Source organism: Erigeron canadensis, chromosome 9 (assembly GCF_010389155.1).
Source record: "Erigeron canadensis isolate Cc75 chromosome 9, C_canadensis_v1, whole genome shotgun sequence".
NCBI classification, from domain to species: domain Eukaryota; kingdom Viridiplantae; phylum Streptophyta; class Magnoliopsida; order Asterales; family Asteraceae; genus Erigeron; species Erigeron canadensis.
In genome coordinates, this window is record NC_057769.1 from 11,171,659 (window position 1) to 11,194,995 (window position 23,337).

At 31.6% G+C, this 23,337-nt stretch overlaps 2 protein-coding genes across 2 annotated transcripts; both read left to right on the top strand.

Moving 5' to 3' along the window:
• The first annotated feature begins 603 nt into the window (after positions 1–603).
• LOC122582059 lies at positions 604–7,168 on the top strand. Its single transcript, XM_043754407.1, has 6 exons — positions 604–1,417; positions 3,813–3,924; positions 4,423–4,594; positions 4,667–4,860; positions 5,562–5,706; positions 6,892–7,168. Exons 1-5 carry the CDS (start codon positions 834–836, stop codon positions 5,682–5,684), a joined length of 1,185 nt encoding a protein of 394 aa, XP_043610342.1. The 5' UTR covers positions 604–833; the 3' UTR covers positions 5,685–5,706; positions 6,892–7,168.
• A 5,965-nt stretch (positions 7,169–13,133) lies between these two features.
• Positions 13,134–17,933, top strand: LOC122581644 (ER membrane protein complex subunit 3). The gene is made up of 8 exons (XM_043753889.1): positions 13,134–13,421; positions 13,518–13,611; positions 16,172–16,291; positions 16,384–16,432; positions 16,584–16,683; positions 16,794–16,855; positions 17,339–17,397; positions 17,626–17,933. The coding sequence occupies exons 1-8, from the start codon at positions 13,270–13,272 to the stop codon at positions 17,728–17,730; spliced, it is 741 nt and encodes a 246-aa protein (XP_043609824.1). The 5' UTR covers positions 13,134–13,269; the 3' UTR covers positions 17,731–17,933.
• Positions 17,934–23,337: the final 5,404 nt, after the last annotated feature.

The window sequence follows — 23,337 nt, forward strand, 5'->3', positions numbered from 1 at the left end:
TCTCCTTCTATTTTCCTTTGTATTTAATTATCTTTGTTTGTGAAATATATTTTACTTTAATATTATATATAATTTTATCTAATATTAAAACTAATTAAAATTGACAGTTATATTATTAACGTAAATAAATAAATACTATTTTATTATTTTTATATTAATTCTTCTTATTATTACTACGGTTCTTTTTATTAGTTTCACATATAAACTTGTTATAACTTAATATTACTTTTAGTTAATCAAGATTTAACATATTTAGCATATATTATATATTCATAAATTATAAGCTTATTATATGCATCAATCGTAATCTTATAGTTTGTATAATATCATAAACAACCAATAATATTATAATTATCAATTTTTTTATTTACGTTATCGGTCAGGTCCGAACAACATTAGGGTCTAATCTAATTTATATGATATGTGTGTGCTACTGCATTTATAAACTTTACAGTCATATTCGATTTTCTCATAAAGTTATCTTTAAAATCAAAAAAAATTGCAGCAAGTGAAAAATAAGATAAAGAAAAAGAAAAGTAAAGATAATGAAATAAGAGCGGATAAAGAGGAAGAGAGGGAGAGATAAAAAAAAAAAAGAAAGAAAGAAAAAAGAAAAAAGACACACACATATACTACTGTGTGTGAGAGAAAGAGAAAAAGATAAAGTTTTTCACACACAGAGAGACACAGAGGAAGGAGAGAAAAAAAAATAAAAAATCAATTGAGGGTAAATAAACATTTCTGTATCTATTGTCTGTATCTATATAGTTATAATAATAATAAAAAAATATTTATATGTGTTAAAGAGACAGTGACAGAGAGAGATAGAGGAAATGGTGTCTGACCAAGAAATAGCAAAAGGAGTTGAAGAAATCTTAACAAGTGAAACAAAACCATCCTTACAAAACCTAAATGATATGGTGGTTTTTTTAGGTCATAAATTAGGGTTTGATTTATCTCATAAATCCCTTTTCATTCGTGATCAAATTAATCTTTTTTATCATCACCAACAACAACAATATTACAACCAACACCACCCACATTCTCACCCACCGCCGCCGCCACAACAACCACCACCACCACAACAACAACACCCTGTTTCTTTGCCGGGTATTCGAAAAGACCATTTTGCCCTTCAACACCAACAACACCCACATGCTGTTGTTTCTCAGTTTCAGTTTAATCAACAACAACAGCAGCAACAGCAGCAGGCATTTCTGTCTCAGTTTCAGCAGCACCCAAGATTCGCAATGGGGCAGCAACAGGTGGTTAGGCAGAGGCACCCGGTTGAGCTTAATTTCGGAACCGCGGTTCAGGGGGTCGTGAGTTCGGGTCCTTTGACGGTGCAGGCGGAAATGAAAGGGGAAATGGGTGCAGTGCAGAATGTCGGAAAATCGACCGAAAGGCCGAAAAAAGGGTACTTTTTTTTCCCCGGTTGATTAGTTTTTGATTGTTTTTAGGTTTAGAGTTTGTAGCTAATTAGTTTGAATATAGGGCTAAGCAAGATATAAACTTTTGTTTGATTGAATTTAGAAGTGTTGCCTTTAAAAGACAAGTTTCGTGCTTTTAGTTGTAGATAGTCTTCGACATCATTACATACTTACATTTATGATTCTTATCCCTGATTGGATAAATAGAAAAAGGGCTATGTTTAGATTTAAACACCTAACTTGTTTGCCTTGGTAACGTTCACTTGTTCTATTTTTGTATAATTTATATTTTTTTGAATTGATGAATTTTTGTTTTTAAGGTTTGTAGGTTAAGGGTTAGGGAAGACTTTCTTTAGTAGTAGTTATAATTATATATTTGTAGCTAAATAGTTCAAATATACGGCGTAACAAAAATGAGTTTTTGCGTAGTTGAGTTTAGAGGAGTTACTTGTTCATTTGTAGAAAAAAAGACTTTCGTGCTTTTTGTTGTAGATAGTTTTGAAAATGTGCTAGTTACTTCAAAATAGGCCGAAACAAGAAATGGACTTTGTGTAGTTGAGTTTAAAAGTGTTTTTTTTCCGTGTTTTGAAAGAAAATCCTTGTGCTTTTAGCTGTAGATAGTTTTGAAATTGGTAAATTTGTCATTTTTTTTATCTGATTGGACAAACCGACAAAGGCCCATGTTTTGTTGTAGCCAACTAACGAGCTTGTCTTGGTAATAAATGATGGTTAGTTTATTCTTCGGCATGCGGGTACCATATGGAGCTGTTTATGACACTTCGTACTCCGGAAATGAAACATAATTGCTTCACACGATAACAAGTTGTGAATTTTTGCTAGTTGACTGCTTACAGACTAAAGTTAATTTTCAACTTGTTTCTGTCTTTAGGAAATGATAGAAGTTCGTTGAAGATAATGTTGTCATGGGATATTTTCATGTTTTTATCTTCATTGATGGTTTTATGGTTTTAGGATGAAGGGTATGAGACGAGAAATCATAGAAATTGTTTCAAGTATGGAGTTAGTCAGTTAGGCGTATCTGAGTATATTCTCTCGAGTCGGAATATGGGAACTTAAGTAAAAAATGATCTGTATTGTTTGAGGGATAGTAGCATTCAGTTGCGGAGAAGTTGATTTTAAATATGATATGGCAGTTCCAATCACCAGCTGGTTGGATGGCAAGTTGTCTATCACTTGGAGCCATAGGTGCCGATTTTGATTCTTGGCCCCAATACAGAAAAATAATGATATGAAACTTTATTATTAATATTAGCTTTTATGGACATGATAGATTTACTGGATTTGGTAGACCTTCCCTTGATCTGCGTTCTAGATCGTTTTTGTATCTAATTGCAGTATAGGTACAGTACTGTTGCATTTCCGGAATGTTGTTGGTTACGGATCGTAATTTACGATTACGGTCTGAAAATTATACTAATAGGCAGTAGGGTGTGATCCATGCTAGAATAGGCTCATGTTTTGGCTGTACTGTCCTTCCAAAATTGGGGGGTGTGGTTTAGATCGCAAAAATAATGGAAATTGACGGAATTTAATTTAAATATTATTAACTGTCCCATTGATTGGAGTTTGTCACTTTGTTAATTGACAAACATGCAATTGATAGAAGTTTATTTGATGAACTTTCAATTTGAAATTTCCCGATTATGATCAGCACTTTACATTCAATTATTTAGCATTAAATGGCCCTTTAACACATTTTAGAATCCACATTCCATTTTAAGTTAATCTGATTATAGTGGTAATCTGAAACTAAATTTGAGATTAAGTTGATAGAGTAAACATTTTGGGAGAGTTTAACTGTTTGACATTCTATACATGCCAGCTGGATCAAGAGTCTACATTATTGAGTTATGTATTGGACTATTAGCTTTTTTGGAAGCTTTAGTTGTTAATTATAGGCTGCACCGTACCCCATGATATCATATATGGTACCAAAGCAATTCAAAATGAACCTATCACACCGTACTGCAATTTAGGGACCTAATGAATATCGGAATAATCTGAGTTCAATGTGAGTATGTGACTACGTCATGCCATGATCTGAGAGCGTAATCATATATGTGTAGGAGGCAGGAGGAACTAATAAACTAACATAGTTACATGTCATGAATAAACACTTTAATGTGATCGAGTCTTCTATTTTGGGATTAAAATAGTTGGTTAGGCCTACACAAATAATGAAATAAATTCAAGATTTCACATGCTTGCATTTATTAAGTTCTTTTTAGTTTGCTATTGGCATTTGGTTCTCATATTTTCTTTGCAATATAAGGTAAGTGCATCTGCATAATGTTGACTGTTGGCCGTTGACAACAAAAATTATAAAATTGTGATTCCAATTCTGTTTGCATGTCATCTCAGGGGTTCAGCGGGTACCAAAAGAAGAGGTGGTCCAGGGGGCCTAAATAAACTCTGTGGTATTACGCCCGAGCTTCAAGTTATTGTCGGCGAGTCAGCATTATCAAGAACGGATGTATGATTCATATTTTAGTTTATGCAAAATTAAATAGTATCATTCTTTTTCACTATGTTATCCTTGTAAAACTGGGAAGAGGCTGTAGTATAGCTTAGAGGTGGCAATCTAAGTTTATTAGTTAATGGGTCGTCTGGGATTATGTTTTATCTCTAACAGACGAAATCATATAATTTGATGTAAAACCAAGCAGGTCGAAAGTCGTCGAATTGGCAATATTATTGCATAAAACCTCCTAAATCCTTTTATCTGAAGTGCAATATCTTTGCAATCACATTGAACACACTAATTGCCTATAAACATAGTTGGACTAAAAGTTTTTTTTGTGAACTAACTTGTTTCAAATGGAACCTAAATAATAACTATTTTGGTCTAAACTTGTTTTGATCTTAGTCTGTACCCAACTTGCCAACCCATATTCTTGCTACCTTTATACAGCATTTACGGGGAGATGCTAATTTTTGATGTTGCTAAAAATGTGAATGTGATTGTCTTCAGATCGTGAAGCAGCTATGGGCCTACATCAAGAAAAACAATCTCCAGGATCCAGGGAACAAGAGAAAGATAATTTGTGATGATGCTTTGCGTGTTGTATTTGAAACGGACTGCACTGATATGTTTAAAATGAATAAGTTGCTTGCCAAGCATATCATCCGACTCGAGCCTACAAGTATGTAAAAGTCCCTCTCTTCTACCCTAACCACAATATTCATTTTAATCTATACCATAATGTAATTTGCAGAAGAATCATCTCGGAAAAAATCTAAAGTCAATACTGAAGCTGCAGCTGAAAGTACAGACAAAGTTCCTGGCCAAGTAACCCAGGTTATAATTTCTGAAGCGCTTGCTAAATGTTTGGGTACTGAAGAAAGAGATATGTCTCAATCAGAGGCTTTGAGACTTGTTTGGGAGTACATAAAGGTCAATAATCTTGAGGTATGAAGAAAACTTGTATGTCCATGCTTTATCTTCAAATTAGAGGAAATGCATCAATAGTCTATTAGTCTCTCTAAGCGTATCTTATATATACATAAAATCCTTCTAATTTATCTAGTTTATCTAGCTTGAATTATACTCCACACTGGTTATTTCTAGTGAATTAACAAGTTATGGACAAAAAGTGTGCCGGGTCAACCTATACAAAAGAATAACTCTTTCAACCCAAACCATCCTGCCCATTTTACCACCTTTTCTTTAAATTATGGTCTGTGTTCCCAAATCCGAATTACTGCAACATTAGACTGGACACATGGTTCTGCAGAACTTGTAATTTATCCTCAAATGTTTAGAACATCCTTTGTTGGGGAAATAAAGAGAACTTTGTAGATCAATCTTTGACAGAGTCAATAGTTTCCGAGAACATAAGTGCTTAAAAAATTATAATATGGAAAGGTTGCTTATAGTAATTAAATTTGGTAGACAAAGCAACATTATTTGTCTCATGTAAATTTCATTGGAAATAGATTGAATGTCTAGTGGATGTTGTATTACGTGTAGTGCTGTGTAGGCGTTCTTGAATGCAAACTCTTTTCATGATTATGCTTAAGTAACATGAGTAGCTTATACTTATTATTCCCACGCTTACAGTTTGATAAAGTTGTCTTGTTTATTTCTTTGTCATCTTTCGTTATTGATAGGATCCTCAAAACCCAGTAATGATTCTATGTGATGAAAAGCTTAAGGAGCTCTTTGGATGTGAAACCATTTCTGCAATGGGAATACCCGAGTTGTTGGTCAGACACCATTTATTCAAGCAATAGTGTTATCAACTTACATGGACTGGTGCGTTTTTCATCCCTTTAAACTGCTGCTCCATGAAGTAGCACATAAAGTTTGCTATGTGAGTATGGGTTATGAGACACATAACCCCCCTAACTTTCTGGTTCATATCAGTATGGCAGTGCTTGATTTGCATTTTGGACCTGATTATATATGGGCCAAATAATCAACTTTATACTTGTTGAAAAGATACCGATTGGGTAAAGTGAATTTACCTGCTTACCCTGTATTATAACCTAATTTATGACACTTTTACATCTATTTCACAAAATGTTTATATTTTAAAGAACAAATATCCTTTTCAGTCAATATATCTGGTACTTGTGAATTTCCAAATTTGGTAGACACTTGAAAACATTTATATAATTTTACTATTACAAACCCAAACAATAGAATCAGGTCTGAACACTACGTCGACAACGTGTTTTTATTATACTAAATCTGATATTACATAGTTATTTTCAAAAGGCACATCTAAACACCACCTTCTGGTGTTTATTAATTTGTTAGTATGCCTATAGGTTTAAAAGAAAGCTCGAAATCGTTAAATTTTTTTCAAAGCTCAAGAAGAGAAGTTAGTTTTTTCTTTTAAGTGAAAACGTAATCTAGTACCTTCGACTTGGTTGGCTTGGTTTTCTAGTACCCCAGCTTATCTATGATTTAGTTATACTGTTATAGTGCCCCAAAAGGCAGACTAGTTTAGTACCCTCAAAATGTAATTTAGTACCCGTGGCTTGTATGCACACTTAGCTTAGCAAAAATAAATGGTAACATTTATCACATACGTAATTCAGTTAATTTTGATTAGACAATAAGATACTCATTTAATAATGGAGCTTGGTAATGTGCAAGTGATTTTGAATAGGAGGAAAGTAAGGAAAACGGCACTGTTAAATTAAGCTGTAAAAACCAGCTGCTAATATATAAACTGAAAAAAGGCACGGTGTGAGATGCACATGAACTGAGTTGACCTAGTCCAAGGTATTGAAGTAATCAAGACAGCAAGTTCAGGATATCATGTACCATTAATTATTCAGAGTTCTAGAAATACCTAGTCAAACAAGTTGAGTGTATTTAAATGCATTTTTTTAGTCCTGCTTTGTATCTTATCTTTGTCCTTTTCACTGTATCTTGATACTTTGGTTTAACTTATACTGATGGAATCCTTCATGTTTTTCTTTATTCCAGATATGCATAGGAATTCACCGTCTAATAGTTTATGGTTCGCCTGACATATTCTCTGAAGAAAATCGTAGTTTATTACTAAAGTTTCAGTGTTTTATGGTTCTGCTGACATGGTTAGATGTAACAAGTTGTTTTAATGTAGAACTCGAATGAAATATGTCCCTGATTTCGCTTTTCTTGATTTTATGTTTAGTTGTTTTCAGTTTGTAAATGCCTAACCTTGGACAGAATGTAGTTTGGCTAGTGTTTAGTGGAATCCTTTTAGATTCTCTTTGTAATAGCTTTCATTCTTTTTTCCATAACTAGGTGTATGATTATCTAGCTTATAGACTCAGTGACCATTGGAGCATTCATCATATGGATGATTGGTGACTTTTTCTTCATTGTAAGGGATTCACTATGGGTATGAGTTTTGGTATTGTTCGCTATGCTTTTGTGAAACCCACCGCTTGTTCGGGTTTGGGGAAAAAAAAATTCATGGTTCTTCTTCAGCTCATTTATCTACAACAAACATCAAATGTTATCCTCATTGTTCACTCTGATCTTTCAATAAAACGGGCCCTTAAAATGTGGTAGATAAATGCATGGGTTTGGTCGTCTATCACTTGAAATTGGGCAAAAAAAAAAAGGGAGACTGTCTACCAGCGTATGAGAACACTGTCCACTTGAATTTTATAAGCCAAGTAAATTGACTGAGATTATACATACAAATATACAATCATCATACAACATGACCCAATCCCTATATAAATGATACATGAGGAGGTGAAATGTAAACAATTTTTTTCTTTATTCAAAATTGCAGTGATTGTTTTCATAAGGATCTCTGACCACGGGGATAAAACATGTGAGTGTAAGAATTAAGTAACCATATCTATTGGTTGCGTATCACATGGCTATATTCATCATGAAAGACAAAAAATACTACCTAATTTATACTAAAACACAAATAACTTATTTATTATAACGAACAATGAAATAGACAACATTACACACTCAACATTTACTTTTTACCAAAAAAAAAGCTTAGATATGAAATATGGGATTGACTGGCCGACATATAATTCATGGGGCCCTATGGTTTTATTTAAAATACAAACAAATATTAAAATATTTGAATATGAGAGGTTCCCCATCTAAACTCCATCTTCACTTTTCTTTCTCTCTCTCTCTCTCTCTCTTTCTCTCTCTATATATATATATATATGGAAAAAAGAATATAAGGTTGTCCGACACCTGACCTTAGGTGTGGAACCCCTCACATACTAATATTTTATTATTTATTGTTTAATGAATAAATGTCTGACCCCCATGATTTTTATGGTTTAAAAAATTAATATGTGAGTGTCCGACATCTAAGATTAGGTACCTAACAACCTTATATTCCCATCCCCCATGTATGTATATATATATATATAGTGAAAAGTTATTTTGAGAACCTTTTTTTTTTGCGATAACCTTTGAGAACTTTTTCAAATCATGCCCAACTGATGATTATTCTTTACATGAAAATTGTTTTTTGATTGTTTTTTGAATAATTTATGTGTAATTTTGAAGTTTATAATTGTGTGGAGGCATGGATTATCATCCGTTATACAATTATGTGGAGATTTGGATTCTTGATCACATGTGCACGAATATTGCTATGATTACATGTGAACGACTAGCATACATGTGATCATAGCAATATTCGTGTACATGTGATCAAGCATCCAAATCTTCATATAATTGTATAACGGATGATAATCCATGCCTCCATACAATTATAAACTTCAAAATTACATATAAGTTATTCAGAAAACAATCAAAAAGCAATTTTCATGTAAAGAACAATCATCGGTTGGGTTTGATTTGAAAAGTTCTCACAAAAAAAAAGGTTCTCAAAATAACTTTTCCCATATATATATATATATATAAGGTTATCCGACATTTAAGCTTAGGTGTGAAACCCCTCACATACTTATATTTTATTATTTATTGTTTAATGAATAAATGCATGAGCCCCCCATGATTTTTATGGATTAAAAAACAATATGTGAGTGTTCACACCTAAGCTTAGATACCCGACAGCCTTATATTCCCACCCCATATATATATATATATATATATATATATATATATATGCACACACACTATATTAATAAACAAATTACCCTCTCAACTTTTCAAATCTCTGTTTTTAAAATACCCAAAATACTCTTAATTTTCAACACATTCCTAACTCGCACACTAAATCTACCTAATATATCCCTAAATATTTTACACCCATATTTATCCAAACTATCTCTCATTTATTAATTAATTTAAATATTTTCACCTAATATCTTTATAATATTTTTAATAAAGTTATTTACAAATATACATCCATTAACCATAAAATAACTACACTACCATTTACGTCAATTACTTTTTAGATTAATAACCACATCGTTACCGCCACCGTCACTAGAACCACCCGTTACTGCCAACGCCGTCGCATTGCGCAGGTACCCATCACGTATATATATATATATATAGGGGTTGGGTATTGTTAAACAAGTATTAAAGTAAAACAAATAAGACACGATATTGACCCTTAGATCATGGTTAAATTGATGCACGAAGATTCACGAAACAATTGATGTACGATGATTTTCATGATGCACGATGATTATCACCGAAGAAAAACCTATTATTTTATTTGTTTTATTGTAATACTTGTTTTATTTTACCTGATATATATATATATATATATATATATATATATATATATATATAGGGTGATCATCAAATGAGAACCAAAAAAATATCTCAATTTATTTAGTTTAACATATGAAAAAAAAGGGTAAAATTAGAAACCCAAATCAATAACCACTAATTTTCTTCCTTTTTGGCTTTTTATTTTATTTTATCAATATTTCCTTCCCTTTTTAACTACTCTCTTTGACTTTCATAGCATCCAATTTTTATCTTGAATTTTAATTCAATAATTCAACTAGCTAATCGACCCAGGTTCGATCCGAGTGTTGTAATTAAAATTTTAAAACCAAAAAGAATGTATCTAATTTTTGTTGTCGATATATTATAACTTGATATGAAGAGTACCTATTACATTAACAAAGTATAGAAAAACATTTCAAAATATTATATAGAAAAAATTAAAAAATTAGGAATTTTAAATAAGCATTAGGTGATTTTTTTAAATATGACATCATAAATGAAAGATAAACATTTTTAAAAATATATGAAATCTAATAAATAGTGCATCCAATTTATAAGTACAGTGCATCCAAGTTTCGAAGAAAATTACAATCTGTATAAAAATTCATGTTAATCTACTATGTGAAATCTTTATCTTTATATATAATAAAGAAGGATTGTTTTTTACAACTATTTTTAGAAACATTATGAGGTGTCAAGATCTTTTAAAAAATCTTAATCAACCAGGATGCAGTCCGAGAAGTTACAAATATATTTCGTTATAATAAATACAAAAATAAAATTTGTTATAAGAGGTAGACATTAATCTTAACATTATCAAATATTGAATTCAATAATGAACAAAATATCATAACTATAAATTTGTAATTATTAAAAATTGTTATAGGTGGACATTAATTAGACTATACAAGCTTCAAAGTATAATAATATTAGCATCATCACTATGTAATAATAATATAACCTACAACCTATAAAAACAAAACATAATTTACGTATTTATAACCATAAACTCAATACACCAGCAAGGTAGACTAATAGACATGTACTTATGCATTTTAATTTCAAAATAAATTGTTACTTAAAGATAGATATATAGAAGATATACTTAATTTTAATTTATAAATATTTTATCAAAACTTAAGTGGAAAATCTAAACTATGATGACTAAATAAAGAAAATGCTAGATTATAATAATTATATTTTTGTAATGTGACATCATCTTTAATTATATAGAATGTAGGAAAGAATTACAATATGACACATAAGATTTTTTGTTCTAGAAACAATCTTCCTTTATTAATATTAGAGATACTATCACCCTTTATATGTAATCTACATCTATATACATGTAATCATAACAATATTCGTGCACATGTGATCAAGAATCTAAATTTCTATATAATTGTATAACAGATGATAATCCATGCCTTCACAGAATTATAAACTTCAAAATTACACATAAGTATTTAGAAAACAATCAAAAAACAATTTTCATGTAAAGAATAATCATCGGTTAGGCTTGATTTGAAAAGTTCTCAAAGGTTCTCGCAAAAAAAACGTTCTCAAAATAACTTCACCCTATATATATATATATATATATATATATATAGTTATATTAGGAACCAAAAAAATTGTAGGAATCTTTAGGAACCTTCTTTGAATTAAAATTATTTACTATATGATTAGTTATACATGTTCATATGACTATATAATTGCTTACAAATGTTCATATAACTATCTATATACATTTGATCATCATCAATCTCATTAAAAGATTAATTTACAAAATACTTGCATACATATGATTGATCTGCACACATGTGATCAAAGCACTATTCGTGCACATGTGATCATAAAGTTCATGTCTCCAAAAATTGTATAATGGATGATAATCCATATTTTTACATAATTATAAAATCCAAAATTGCACCTAAATAACTCTATTGTATTTGAGATGGGTCAATCATTATATAGATAAAGAAAAATTGTGACGACATAAGATTTTTTAAAATTCTTTTATGTGGTATTCTCACACATCTTTTGAATTTAACTATGACATCATCATTATTTTGTTGTGAAATGTTCATTTGAAAACTAAAATTTATGTGAAAACTAGAAAACTGACCACCACACTGTGATCGGAATATAACACAATGTGTTTTTATTGTGTTTTCTAAAACACAATGTGTTTCCTAAAAACACATTATGTGAAGTTTTTAATCACATTGTACTTTTGATAGCGCATGAAAATCAGAAATTTGTTTAAACACACCGTGATATGAACTTAACATAATGAGTTTTCTAAAAACACATTAGAAACACATTGTGTTAAATTCATAACACACTGTTATTTGACAAGTTTTTATAGTTTTCACATAAATTTTAGTTTTCAAATGATTACAACGTATAGTTTTAAAATTTAAAATATCGTTCATTTTCTAATTATATATCACTAATATAAACTTTTATTAAATGCTCACATTGTTATGTAAGATTTTAATAAATTTAGTTTTTCGTCATAATAAGCCGAAAACTATGATGTCTTTTCGGATAACAGTTTTACTTTTTTGCTTTTACGACCGTATGTGTTTCAACGTGTATCCACAACTATACAACTTTTGTTTCCGTTTACTTCCGTTTTTATATAATTTATCACAACGTTTTAACTTATTTAACGCTATTATTATATATTTGAATATGACAACATATTTTGAAGCTACCAGGTATTATTCGGTTTATTTACAAAACGTTTATAAGTTAACCAGGGTGGAACCCGGATTGACTAGCTAGTTGGAGTATAAATCAAAATTCTATAAAATTCTACATGTAAATATTATGACTAATAATGTGTATGGGGTGGGCCTTGCCACATTCTCTTACCAATGTGACTTTGTCACTGTAAATGGATGACCGAACTTTCCGCTAAATAATTTATAAACTATTTAGTTCGTTTACAGTCCTAATAACACAATACCACATTTTGGTGATTTTCAAAGCTAATACCGTTAGTACCGGGACCGATATGAGGCAAGATCAGTCCCATGCCCATCCCTACTTTGAAGTTAAACCCCATTTGATCGGTTCAATATCCAGCCCTGTCCTAAAAACATCTTCTAAATGTTTAGTTGTTAGACTACCCGGAACAAGGCTTCTTTTTAAAGCTCTTCCTAGGGGCATCTCACGATACATGAGAGTCCAATCATTAAGGGGCTTTCTCTCAATTTTTGTTGGAGTAAAGCTTTAAAAAATAAAGCTTTCTTTGTGGGTCAAGTTTGTCTTTTTGTGGGCCAGACTAGTGGTGGTTGTGTGAATGAGCAAAAACAAAAGGTCATCTTCACACCCCTTTTCGCCCATCCTATTCTTCACGCCCCACTCTCTTTCTCTCTCCAAAACATCCCTCGGGGCAACGTTTCGAATGTTCCGGGACATTCTGGAACCAGAAAAAAGTGAAAAATGACACATTACTCCTAAGAGCCTTTTGGGCTTGTTATTAAAAAGTGAAAGCCCACTAAGGAGATATAACAATCTGACGGCCAAAACTAAAGTAAAGACTCAACACATCATAAAACCCCAACACACAAAAACACACACAGACAGTGTGGTAAACAAGAAAGAAAACAAAATATCCGATCAGATTGGATTGGATTCAATTGGAATCTGATCGAATTGAGTAAAAAAAAAATGGCGGAAGATTTAGTATTAGATACAGCAATTAGAGACTGGGTATTAATACCGTTATCAGTGGTTATGGTTCTCATCGGAATCCTCCGTTACTTTGTTTCTAAACTCATGCGCACCACTCAATCTCCTGATCCCAAAATCATCAAAGAAGGGTATTTCTGTCTTTATTTTTCTTCGATATTTATACCTAATTATTACTATTATTATTTACTGATTATATGATTTTTTGTTTGATTAATAATTTATAGGCAGGTTATAATTAGGGCTAGGAATTTAAGAGCTGCTGCTAATTTCATACCTGTTAAAGCTTTTCGTGCCCGCAAATTGTATTATACTAATGAGGTATTCCCTTCCTTCGCTATACATTATATATATAATCCTAGTTCGAATTATAATAATGTTTTAAAAGTTGCCATTTGATAGTTGTTGGTGACAGTTAGAGGTAGCATAGCTAAGTGACATGAGCTAGCCAAAACGCGTTATATGATTTGTGAAAGTTGATCTAATTAGCGAGGCGGGTAGTAGAGCGTGATTGGCATTAAATATAGTATTACTATTAGGAAATTTGTATTGTTTAACCAACTTCCGGGACATGAAATTGGAAAATGCTTAGGGATGTTTAGTCTTTTGGCTTTAGAAGGCGTTAGGTGCTCCTAGGCGATAAGGATCCAAAAGCCGAGGTATTAGGCGAATGCTTTATGCATACAAAACCCTGGTTCGTTAGCTAAAGTATTTATAAATTTAACTACTTGTCCGTAGCATTTATTGCTAGTGAAATTGATGCAGTTTCACATGCAATCAAATGGCTTAAGAACACTCGATTAATCAAAGACCATAACCATATAGGTTTTCTTGACAAAATGTCAATTCTGTTATAAACTCAAAATAATAAAACTCCCCCAATTAGAATTTGTGAAACCATATATATAAGCTCCCAAATACATGTTAGGCATGAAACTTGTATTACAAATAAGCCTTGAAATTAGGCAACATAATTAATTAAAGATAGACACAAATCAACCTTAATATAGTTAATGCAATCAAATAGTTTAAATAAAAAGAAAGATAAAGATTTAATTACTTAATCTTTTTCGCGGGTCCGGTCACCTTGCATCATTCTCCTCCTCTTCGAAAAAAACTCGTCCTCGAGTTTTTTGCAAACTTGCAACCCACACCCATCTGGGTCATATGGAACATGGATGTCAACTGACTCTGGACCTTCCTTCGTCTTTTTAGTATCAAAAATTACAACTTCGAAGTTGACAACAATGGAGCCAAATTGAATTGTTTATTCAGCCCATCCACATATCCACATACTGTTCTTGTTTTTCAATAGGTCCACCAAAAGCCAATTTAGATAAATCATGACGATCGGATGTAAACTTCAACCCCATAGAAATGCCAACAATGATGCCTAATATAACCTTTTGTTTGTACCCTATAATTGAAAAGATTTTATCTTTTCAATAGGTTTATTTACATCATGGCCAACCTAATTAATAAAAATATCTTGAAATTTTAAAGTTAAAAAAATCCTTTAACCACCCTAAAATTCACTTTCTCTGCCTTTCGCATATGGTACAAATGTAGCAATAACAAACAAAGCAAAGGTAAAACTTGAATCTTTATGTTTGAAAATAGGAACCTTATATTTTTTGCATCTTCTTTTATCCCCGGCTTCTTGTCGAAAGCTTCATCTTTAACGATTGAACTCTCGGCTGTCCAAGAATACCATTCTTCATCCTTGTATTCATCAAACACATGAAGTGCTTGATAGAGGGTGCTACAATTCTCAATATACTCCTTCTTCTCATAGATCTCATCCCGGATGAAAAACTCTGAGTCGGTTTCTTGAAACTTGTAACTATCGTCGTCACCAAGATGTTCCTCTTTCCCAATGATACCATCTTTGATGAAATCCTCCGAGTCAGTTTTCTGGATCTTGCGATCTTGTGAATCAAACACGCTTTCATCGTTGCCTTGATCGGAGATTCGACGAGTGAAAAGGTGGTTCTCGTCACGCGGAGCCATTTGAATTAACCTGAGCTGTGACACCAACTGATGCAATTTGAAGTGCAATAAATGGCTCAAGAACACCCGATTAATCAAAGACCAAAACCATATAGGTTTTCTTGACAAAATGTCAATTCTGTTATAAACTCAAAATAATAAAACTCCCTAACTGCATGAAACTTGTATAACCAAACTTAATCTTTTTCGCGGGTCGGGTCACCCTGCATCCGAAATACTTCAATTTACTTATAAAATGACTTTTGCACGACAACACACCTAGAATACTAAAGCTATACCAAAGTAATTAAGAAGCGTTAGGAGAGGATAAGAAAAGTTTGGTTATTCACCAACAAACAAGGTAGCTTAGAGTCGGTTTGCAATGCAAGGCTTGCGTTGTCTTCACTCATAAAAAAATATTCATTGTAAGAGATGATGCTTTGGCTATTCGTACGGTGTGAAGATTCTTCAAAGGTCTCCTATTGGATCCGGCATATATATGTTCTTAATACACTAGAGAGGTACCGGCAGAAAGCGGCGGCAGTGGCGGCGGCTGGTGGCATCGGAGGTGGCGGTATCGGTGTGGTTACTAATGTAAAAGTAATTGATGTAAAAGTGGGTCTTGTAGTAATTTCAAGGTTGAGGAACATATGTTGTAAATGATTTCGTATTTTCGTTAATAATATTATAGATATCTTAGGTGGAAATATTTAAATTCGTGAATAAAGGAGAGAGAGTTTGGGTAGATAGGGTTTGGAAAATATTTTGGGTTTTATAATGATAGAAAGTTTAAAAGGGGGTAGTTTGTTTTATAAAGGAGTAAAGATAGTTAAAACATTTGAATTGCTAAAGCATGTACATTCATATGATGACATTGCTCGTGGATTTGTAGGAAAATGGTTTACTTCATGTTCCAAAGGGCCAGGCTCAGAATCCACAAGCACAAATGTTCTCTGATCCAAACATGGCTATGGATATGATGAAAAAGAATCTTTCGATGATCATACCACAGGTATGATTGTGTTACATTGATAATTAGTGTATTTTAGCAAATCTGCTGTTTTTATTTATATCGGCTCTGATCCTTATCTCCACTTTTGCTAGACCCTCACGTTTGCGTGGGTTAACTTCTTCTTTTCCGGCTTTGTAGCAGGTATACCCTCTTTTAGCGACTTGTCTTGTAAACATATAGCATACTAATTCCATGTCCCTTATGTGTAGTATCAATTATGTAATATTTATATTGATTATCACCTTTACGTTATTCTGATGATGTCTAAATCTTGATTCATTTTTATTTCCAGCAAAGATACCTTTCCCATTGACTCAAAGGTTTAGGTCCATGTTACAGAATGGGATCGACTTAAGTACTGTTGATGTCAGCTATGTTAGCAGTCGCTCATGGTATGTAATGTGTTTTTAAAACATAGATAAGTTTCCTGTTGAAAACACTTTATCTCTGCTTTATTCACAAATGATATTGAGGCTGATGATGGTATTTTTGGCTTTATCAGGTACTTTCTTAATCTCTTTGGTTTGAGAGGCTTGTTTAGTCTCATCCTTGGAGAAGAAAACGGTAAGTATGTACTTTGCACTTTTGGCGTCTCTTTGAAAATGAGGTCTTGTCGATTATTTGTTATGCGATTCAGCGATTGATTGGGGGTTCGTTTGCATCTACTCTAGCGGTGGCAAAGTGGGCATGGTGGGTAGTAGTTAAGGGTGATATATCACAGGTAAAAATGTGTTGCAGTCCGGGTAGACTGTTCACAAAACTTCTGTCTTTCCTGTTTCTTTAATCATACAAAAAGTACTAGTACTTATTTATAATTATGATTAGGAAAATTATTTTGTTATGATTATCATCTTATTTTGAGGTTAGAAAGTTTTACGCCATTTCGATACATTTTGGGTCACATTTAACCCGTTTGGCTTGATTCTATTTTAACCAAATTAATTAGTTGTACACTTGTACCCATTGGTCTTAACAAGTGTTAAGTGTTAGCTTCCCAAGTTGGGTTCGAAATGGCCACCTATCTTATTTTGTCATTTCGCTATGCAGCCACAGATGATACACAACGTATGATGCAAATGAGCGGATTTGGCTTTGATCCATCTAAGGTAATACATTTTGAATTGTTCTATACTTTCTATTATATGACATAACCTTTTTGATAATTTGATTTGATCATACTATTGAAAAATTGAACTTAAAAGTTCCTCTTATTTTTCCCCATGAAAACATTTAATATACACCAAATTAACATGCACAGACATGTAGGCAGAGACCCCTGGGTTGTCATTTTGCATCATGAATCAACAATTTCTATTATATTGCTTTGTGTACAGAGTTTGGGTGCAGAAAAAGATGGTCTTGACATAGTTCAGCATGATTGGGTCCTACCAAAGTTCGAGCAACGCGCTGAAGCTGTACTCAGAAAACGCCTTAGCTAAATTACTAGACCTATAGAGCACCGCTCTATTTTGTGTTGGTATACAATTTCACCTGCTCCTGCTTCTAACCTAGTCGTATTAGTGGGAAGTTGAGATTTAAAATATTTTGACACTTAGTTTGACTATTTTTATTTTTTTTTGTCTTCACAAGGAACTTATTTGAATTGTAATTGTTGTTATAATGTTAAAGGTTTTATGTACTACATTAGAATTGCTTAATGGTAGTTCTGTGCGGCGCTTCTTTATCAATTGTGTTACACATCTTAAACTATACAATTCGATGTAACGTCGATGTCTAGTTACAGATGCTTGAACTCTTGAAGCATCTTTGAGGAACTATGGTCAAGAGTCGAGATGAAGTTATATTTCTACTGTACCATAGCAGTCCTTAAAGTGATCAAAACATTGTTCAAATTTCAAACCCCAACAGGGCATGATAGGTGTCAGTTAAGTTGTCCATTGTTGTCACCTCAATGGATGGTTTAATAGCCTAGTGACATCTTGGTGGTGAGATAAGACCTAGTGATCATAGGGTTATGGGTTCGAATCTCATAAAGATAGTTTTCTTATAATTATTGAGTTTCTGTTTGAATTGGTATATTGACATTATTGTCTAGTAGGGATAAGATCGGGTGGTATTATGGTGACACGATGATACTCCTGGTTCGTCAGTAATCCAAATTTGTCGTTAAAAAAAATGGATTGTCGTGATACAATCTTAAAATCAGCTAATTGAGAGTCAAGTAGTCAACTACCACAACGTAAAAACTAGAAACATTTTCCACAAACAACCATATCAAATTATCAAAACAAAACACATACTTAAATTCACCAAAACAAACAAAAGGTTTAATATTATATATCAAAAGTAGCAACCATATACATATCAATAAACATCCTGAGATAGTATTGAAATCTTCTTTTTGAGTCATGTGAGAGACAACATTTAATTGGTTCATTGTGTTAACTATATATGAAAACAAAAATCACAGCAAAGTTTAATTTCATTCGAGTAGTTTATCATCAACAAATTTAATCAGAAAAAAAAAAAAAAAAAAATCACAAGAGACTATTTCACAGAAAAAACAAGGGAATCTCAGCAAACAAAAACATGACAAACACAACGTGAAGTTTTATTGTTGTTTGAAGACCAAGAGCAGTCTGATCCAAAAATAAAACGTGACCTTTACGGTTAAGGTAGGAATAATCCGACGAAATTCTTTATCGGTAAAGTGTGAGTATAATTGTTGTAAGTAATTAAAGAAGCAAGATGAACGATCAAATATCAATATGGTATGCATAATTAAAAAAATAGATAGATAATATTAATTTTAATTTATCATAATTAAGACGGGGTAATCAACAAACATCAAAAAAAAAAGTTGAGTGAATAACTTTACCCACTACACTAAATTGGAAAAAAATTCACCCGATTTCTATGTTTTATTTTTGTGGGGCCAACCCATAAATACCTAATGTTTAAGGTGGGTCTACTGTCTTTTATATAAAAACCTGTTGGTTAATATAGAGACCGGATAGATAATAAGCTAGGAACTAGTTTTTATTCTTTACCACCGGTTTCTATTCTCTTATTTTTGACAAATCTAAGTCTTGTTCATATTTTGGACCAACAACGATCTTAATGAATCCTATGTAAGTTTTCACAAAATTATGTTAAAAGATATTCACACCATTCTAATAATTAAATGCACACCTCATACATACACAAAACTTACACTTACAAAAAACTATTAACAAAATATAACTTTAACAAAAATGTAATATTTTATGTGTTTTTGTGATATTGTTGCATCCTAAGTTACCATCTTAATTGGGGTGTGACAATGACAAAACTAAGTTTTATTTAGATCTTGAACCAACAACGATCCTCATGAATCATATGTAAGTGTTCTGAATGATGTTAAGATATATATCCACACCATTTTAATAAATAATATGGCAAAACTTTGACTTAAAAAAATAACTATAACAAAAATGCATACATACATAGTAACACAATACGTAACCTCAAATACAACAAAATACATACGTATCATATGCATATAATATTACAAGGACGAAGCTAAAATTTTTTTTCTTTGAGGTAGCAAATTTAATGGTCTTTTATTATATTTATTAGAGTCATTTTTGAGTGGAAAAGATTTTTTAAACAAAAATTAACTCTCATCGGAGAATTAAAAAAAATAGACCCTTAAAATAATTTTGTCTGGATGCCAGTTAAGAGAACATCTATCTTTAACTTGAACATTGGTCTTTGCAATTTTAGAGCATGTGATAACGGAGGAGTTACGTATATTAAACAACATAAATAAGTACATCGAAATCAATGATTTACAATTTAGTCTCTACATAAATTTTGACCTGACTATTATGATTATTATTATATAATAACTTGAAAATAAAATAACATTTTCACATACAACTATACTATTTATCAATGTATAATACAATTACCCAAACAGATAAAACACTTTCTTCAACTTCTTTTTTTCAACTTCGTTAAAAATCAAAATAACTGTAGATTTTTACTTTACCAATAATAGATTTTATGTCAAAACTAATACTTCCAACATAGGTAACATACTTTCAAAGAAGAGACTTATAGCAACGATGATGACATTTGTATGTATAATGTATTTTTTTGTTTATTATTATTATTTAGGAACAAAACTACAAATATATCTCTAAAAAGTTACATTGTACCAAAATTGGAATGGGGGCTTATTTAGGAACAAAATTACAAATATATCTCTAAAATATTACATTGTACCAAAATTAGAATGGAACTGCCCCCATTGTAGAGCCGTCCCTGGCTCCTTGCATAAAAATTAACAAGAAGTAAAGTCAAAAACAATTTAATAAGTATTGATGATGGTGGTGGTGGCCGGAGAAGGAGGTAGAAGGAGTCCCTAAAATAAGGAGTCCCTAATTTAACTTTTCCATATATATATATATATATCTCTAGGGGAAAGATAATTTAAGACCAACTAAAAAAAATCCAAAAAAGGACCATTGATTTTCGTAACTTACACACCACCATCATCATCTACTACGATATACAATGCTTTTTTGTAAAAACACTAAGACTTTCTGGCGACGGGCCCACCAGAAAATTCACATGATTTTTCTGTGAGTCCGTCGCCAGAAAGTCTTAGTGTTTTTACAAAAAAACCTTGTATATCATAGTAGATGATGATGGTGTACAAAAATCAATAGTCTTAGTTGGTCCTAAAATAAGAGGTGATCTTAAAATATCTCACTCATCCTATATCCCTATATATATATATATTATAAAGCAAATATTTATATTTGTAAATGAACATAACGAACAAATGTTCACAAACATAAACAAACTATTGTTCACGAACAGATTATCAAATCTTCACGAACGTAATGAACAAACGAGAGCTTTGTTCATGTTCGTTCATTTAACTAAACGAACGAACTTCCCACCGAACGATTCATGAATTGTTCGTGAACTGTTTAGTTCGTTTACAGGCCTACCCATTTTCATAATGATTTAGGACTTGCTACTGCCAATACTTTACAGGTACATGCATATACACATGTAATGTTAAAAAAAAAAAAAATCAAAAATATATACGCATCAAATGATGTTATTTGTTAGTCATTTTTCTCTATTTAATAATGTATGTGTCGTTCCAGGGGGCTTATTCGGGTGCCAGACAAGAAGATGTAACGATAAATGGAATTGGCGAAAGAGCTGGTAATGCTTCATTAGAAGAGGTGTGACTATAATATTATATATATACTAGTATTTTCTAAATATATGTACTGTTAATATACCAAATGACTTATGGTTTAAATTTGATTCACATATATTACAATGAATTTACATTAATTATACAAGTTTTTGCTTTCCAAAAAAATACTATATATGTGAAACAAATGAACTCAGTTTTTTTTTTTGTTTAAAATAGGTGGCAATGGCTATAAAAATGAAGGGAGATATAATGGATACACGAACATTAATACAAAGCACATTCATTTAGCTAGCAATTAAGATGGTACATATCTCAACTAATTTATCTAGCGGAATAGAGGTGCGCGCATGTTTTAAAAACCGGTATTTTAATTATACCGGTATGAAAAAAAATTTCCGGTATTACTGGTATTATCGGAATTACCGAAAATACCGGTCGGTACGACTATTTTAGTTTAGTTTATTATTATTCTACAAAATTTGTTACAATTTAACGAAAATAGTCAAAAAACAATTATAATTCACTCAAAAATAATAACAAATAGGTATTTCATAACATAATATAAGGTTTAAATTACACAAATAACAAAAACTAACATTAAAGTATCATAAAAAAATATTTAAAAAAATTTCAAAAAAATAAATAAATGAAAATACCGGAAAATACCGGGAATACCGGAAAATACCAGGATTAAAATACAGGAGTACTCTCAAATACCGGTAATACCGGCCGGTATATACCGGTATTTAAAACATTGCGCGTAGCCACACAAGGCGATCGTTGGTGATAATGCTTTTACTCATCAAAGTGGGATCCATCAGGTTCGTATAGTACGTAATTGTTCTTAGCTAGGTTATGTGTGTTACAAAACTTTATTTTGGTTGTTACAAGAAAGAATTTCACCTCAAATTGCATGTTGACATAATTGTCGATGTATAATTTTCCTTTGATATATGGGTTACAAACTATTAGTGTTGGGGTAAGATATATGATAAAAAAGGATAATGCATCCAATATCAATTAGGTGATGGAAACAAAGAATAATGCATATCATCTTTGATTTATTGAATTTTGAATTAGATAAGTAATATTTGATTTTGTAGTAGTAAAAGCTATGACTTGTTTTTGTTTATCCAGAATTTTAAGTTTTCCTGTGGCTTGCTTTTTAATATTATTCCTAATTCACATGCTTGAGATAATTTTTGTTTTGTAGGATGGAATGCTTAAGAATAAAATTACATATGAATTCTTGTGCCCCGAAGATGTTGGACTGAACCGATCCAATGAATCTGGAATTATACTAGGGAAACTAAGGTATTTTGAACAACATATATATAGTTCCTTTTTTATGGCCTTCTCTGTACGTTATCTATAGGTTCTATCAATACTAGCTCGAATAATATATAAATATAAGGAAAATGAATATGATGTTGTGTCACATTTAAATATAAATATTTTAATATATAGAAAATGAAGGTCCCCATCATTTATCATTATAATTTTTTTTTACAACAATTATAGTACAGTAATAAATAAACCTTTACCGGTGAAAACATTATGTGAAAGTCTAATACGAGTAACAATAACAATAGTATCATCAGTGGCAAAGTCGGCAAGTTTTCGTTTCAGAGTACGTGGGTCAAAATATCATATGATTTGTCAACAATAAGTGCCAAAATATGGTGATTTTTATTATTAAATTATATATACAAGTTTATTTCAAAACTAAGTCAAAAAAAGATTTTTAACTTCTATAGGAAGAACCAAATACATTATGGATCAATATTTTATTACCTTATCCATATAGATAATAGTATAATTGATAAAGTTAGGATGGTCCTTGGCCCACCGCATAGAGTGA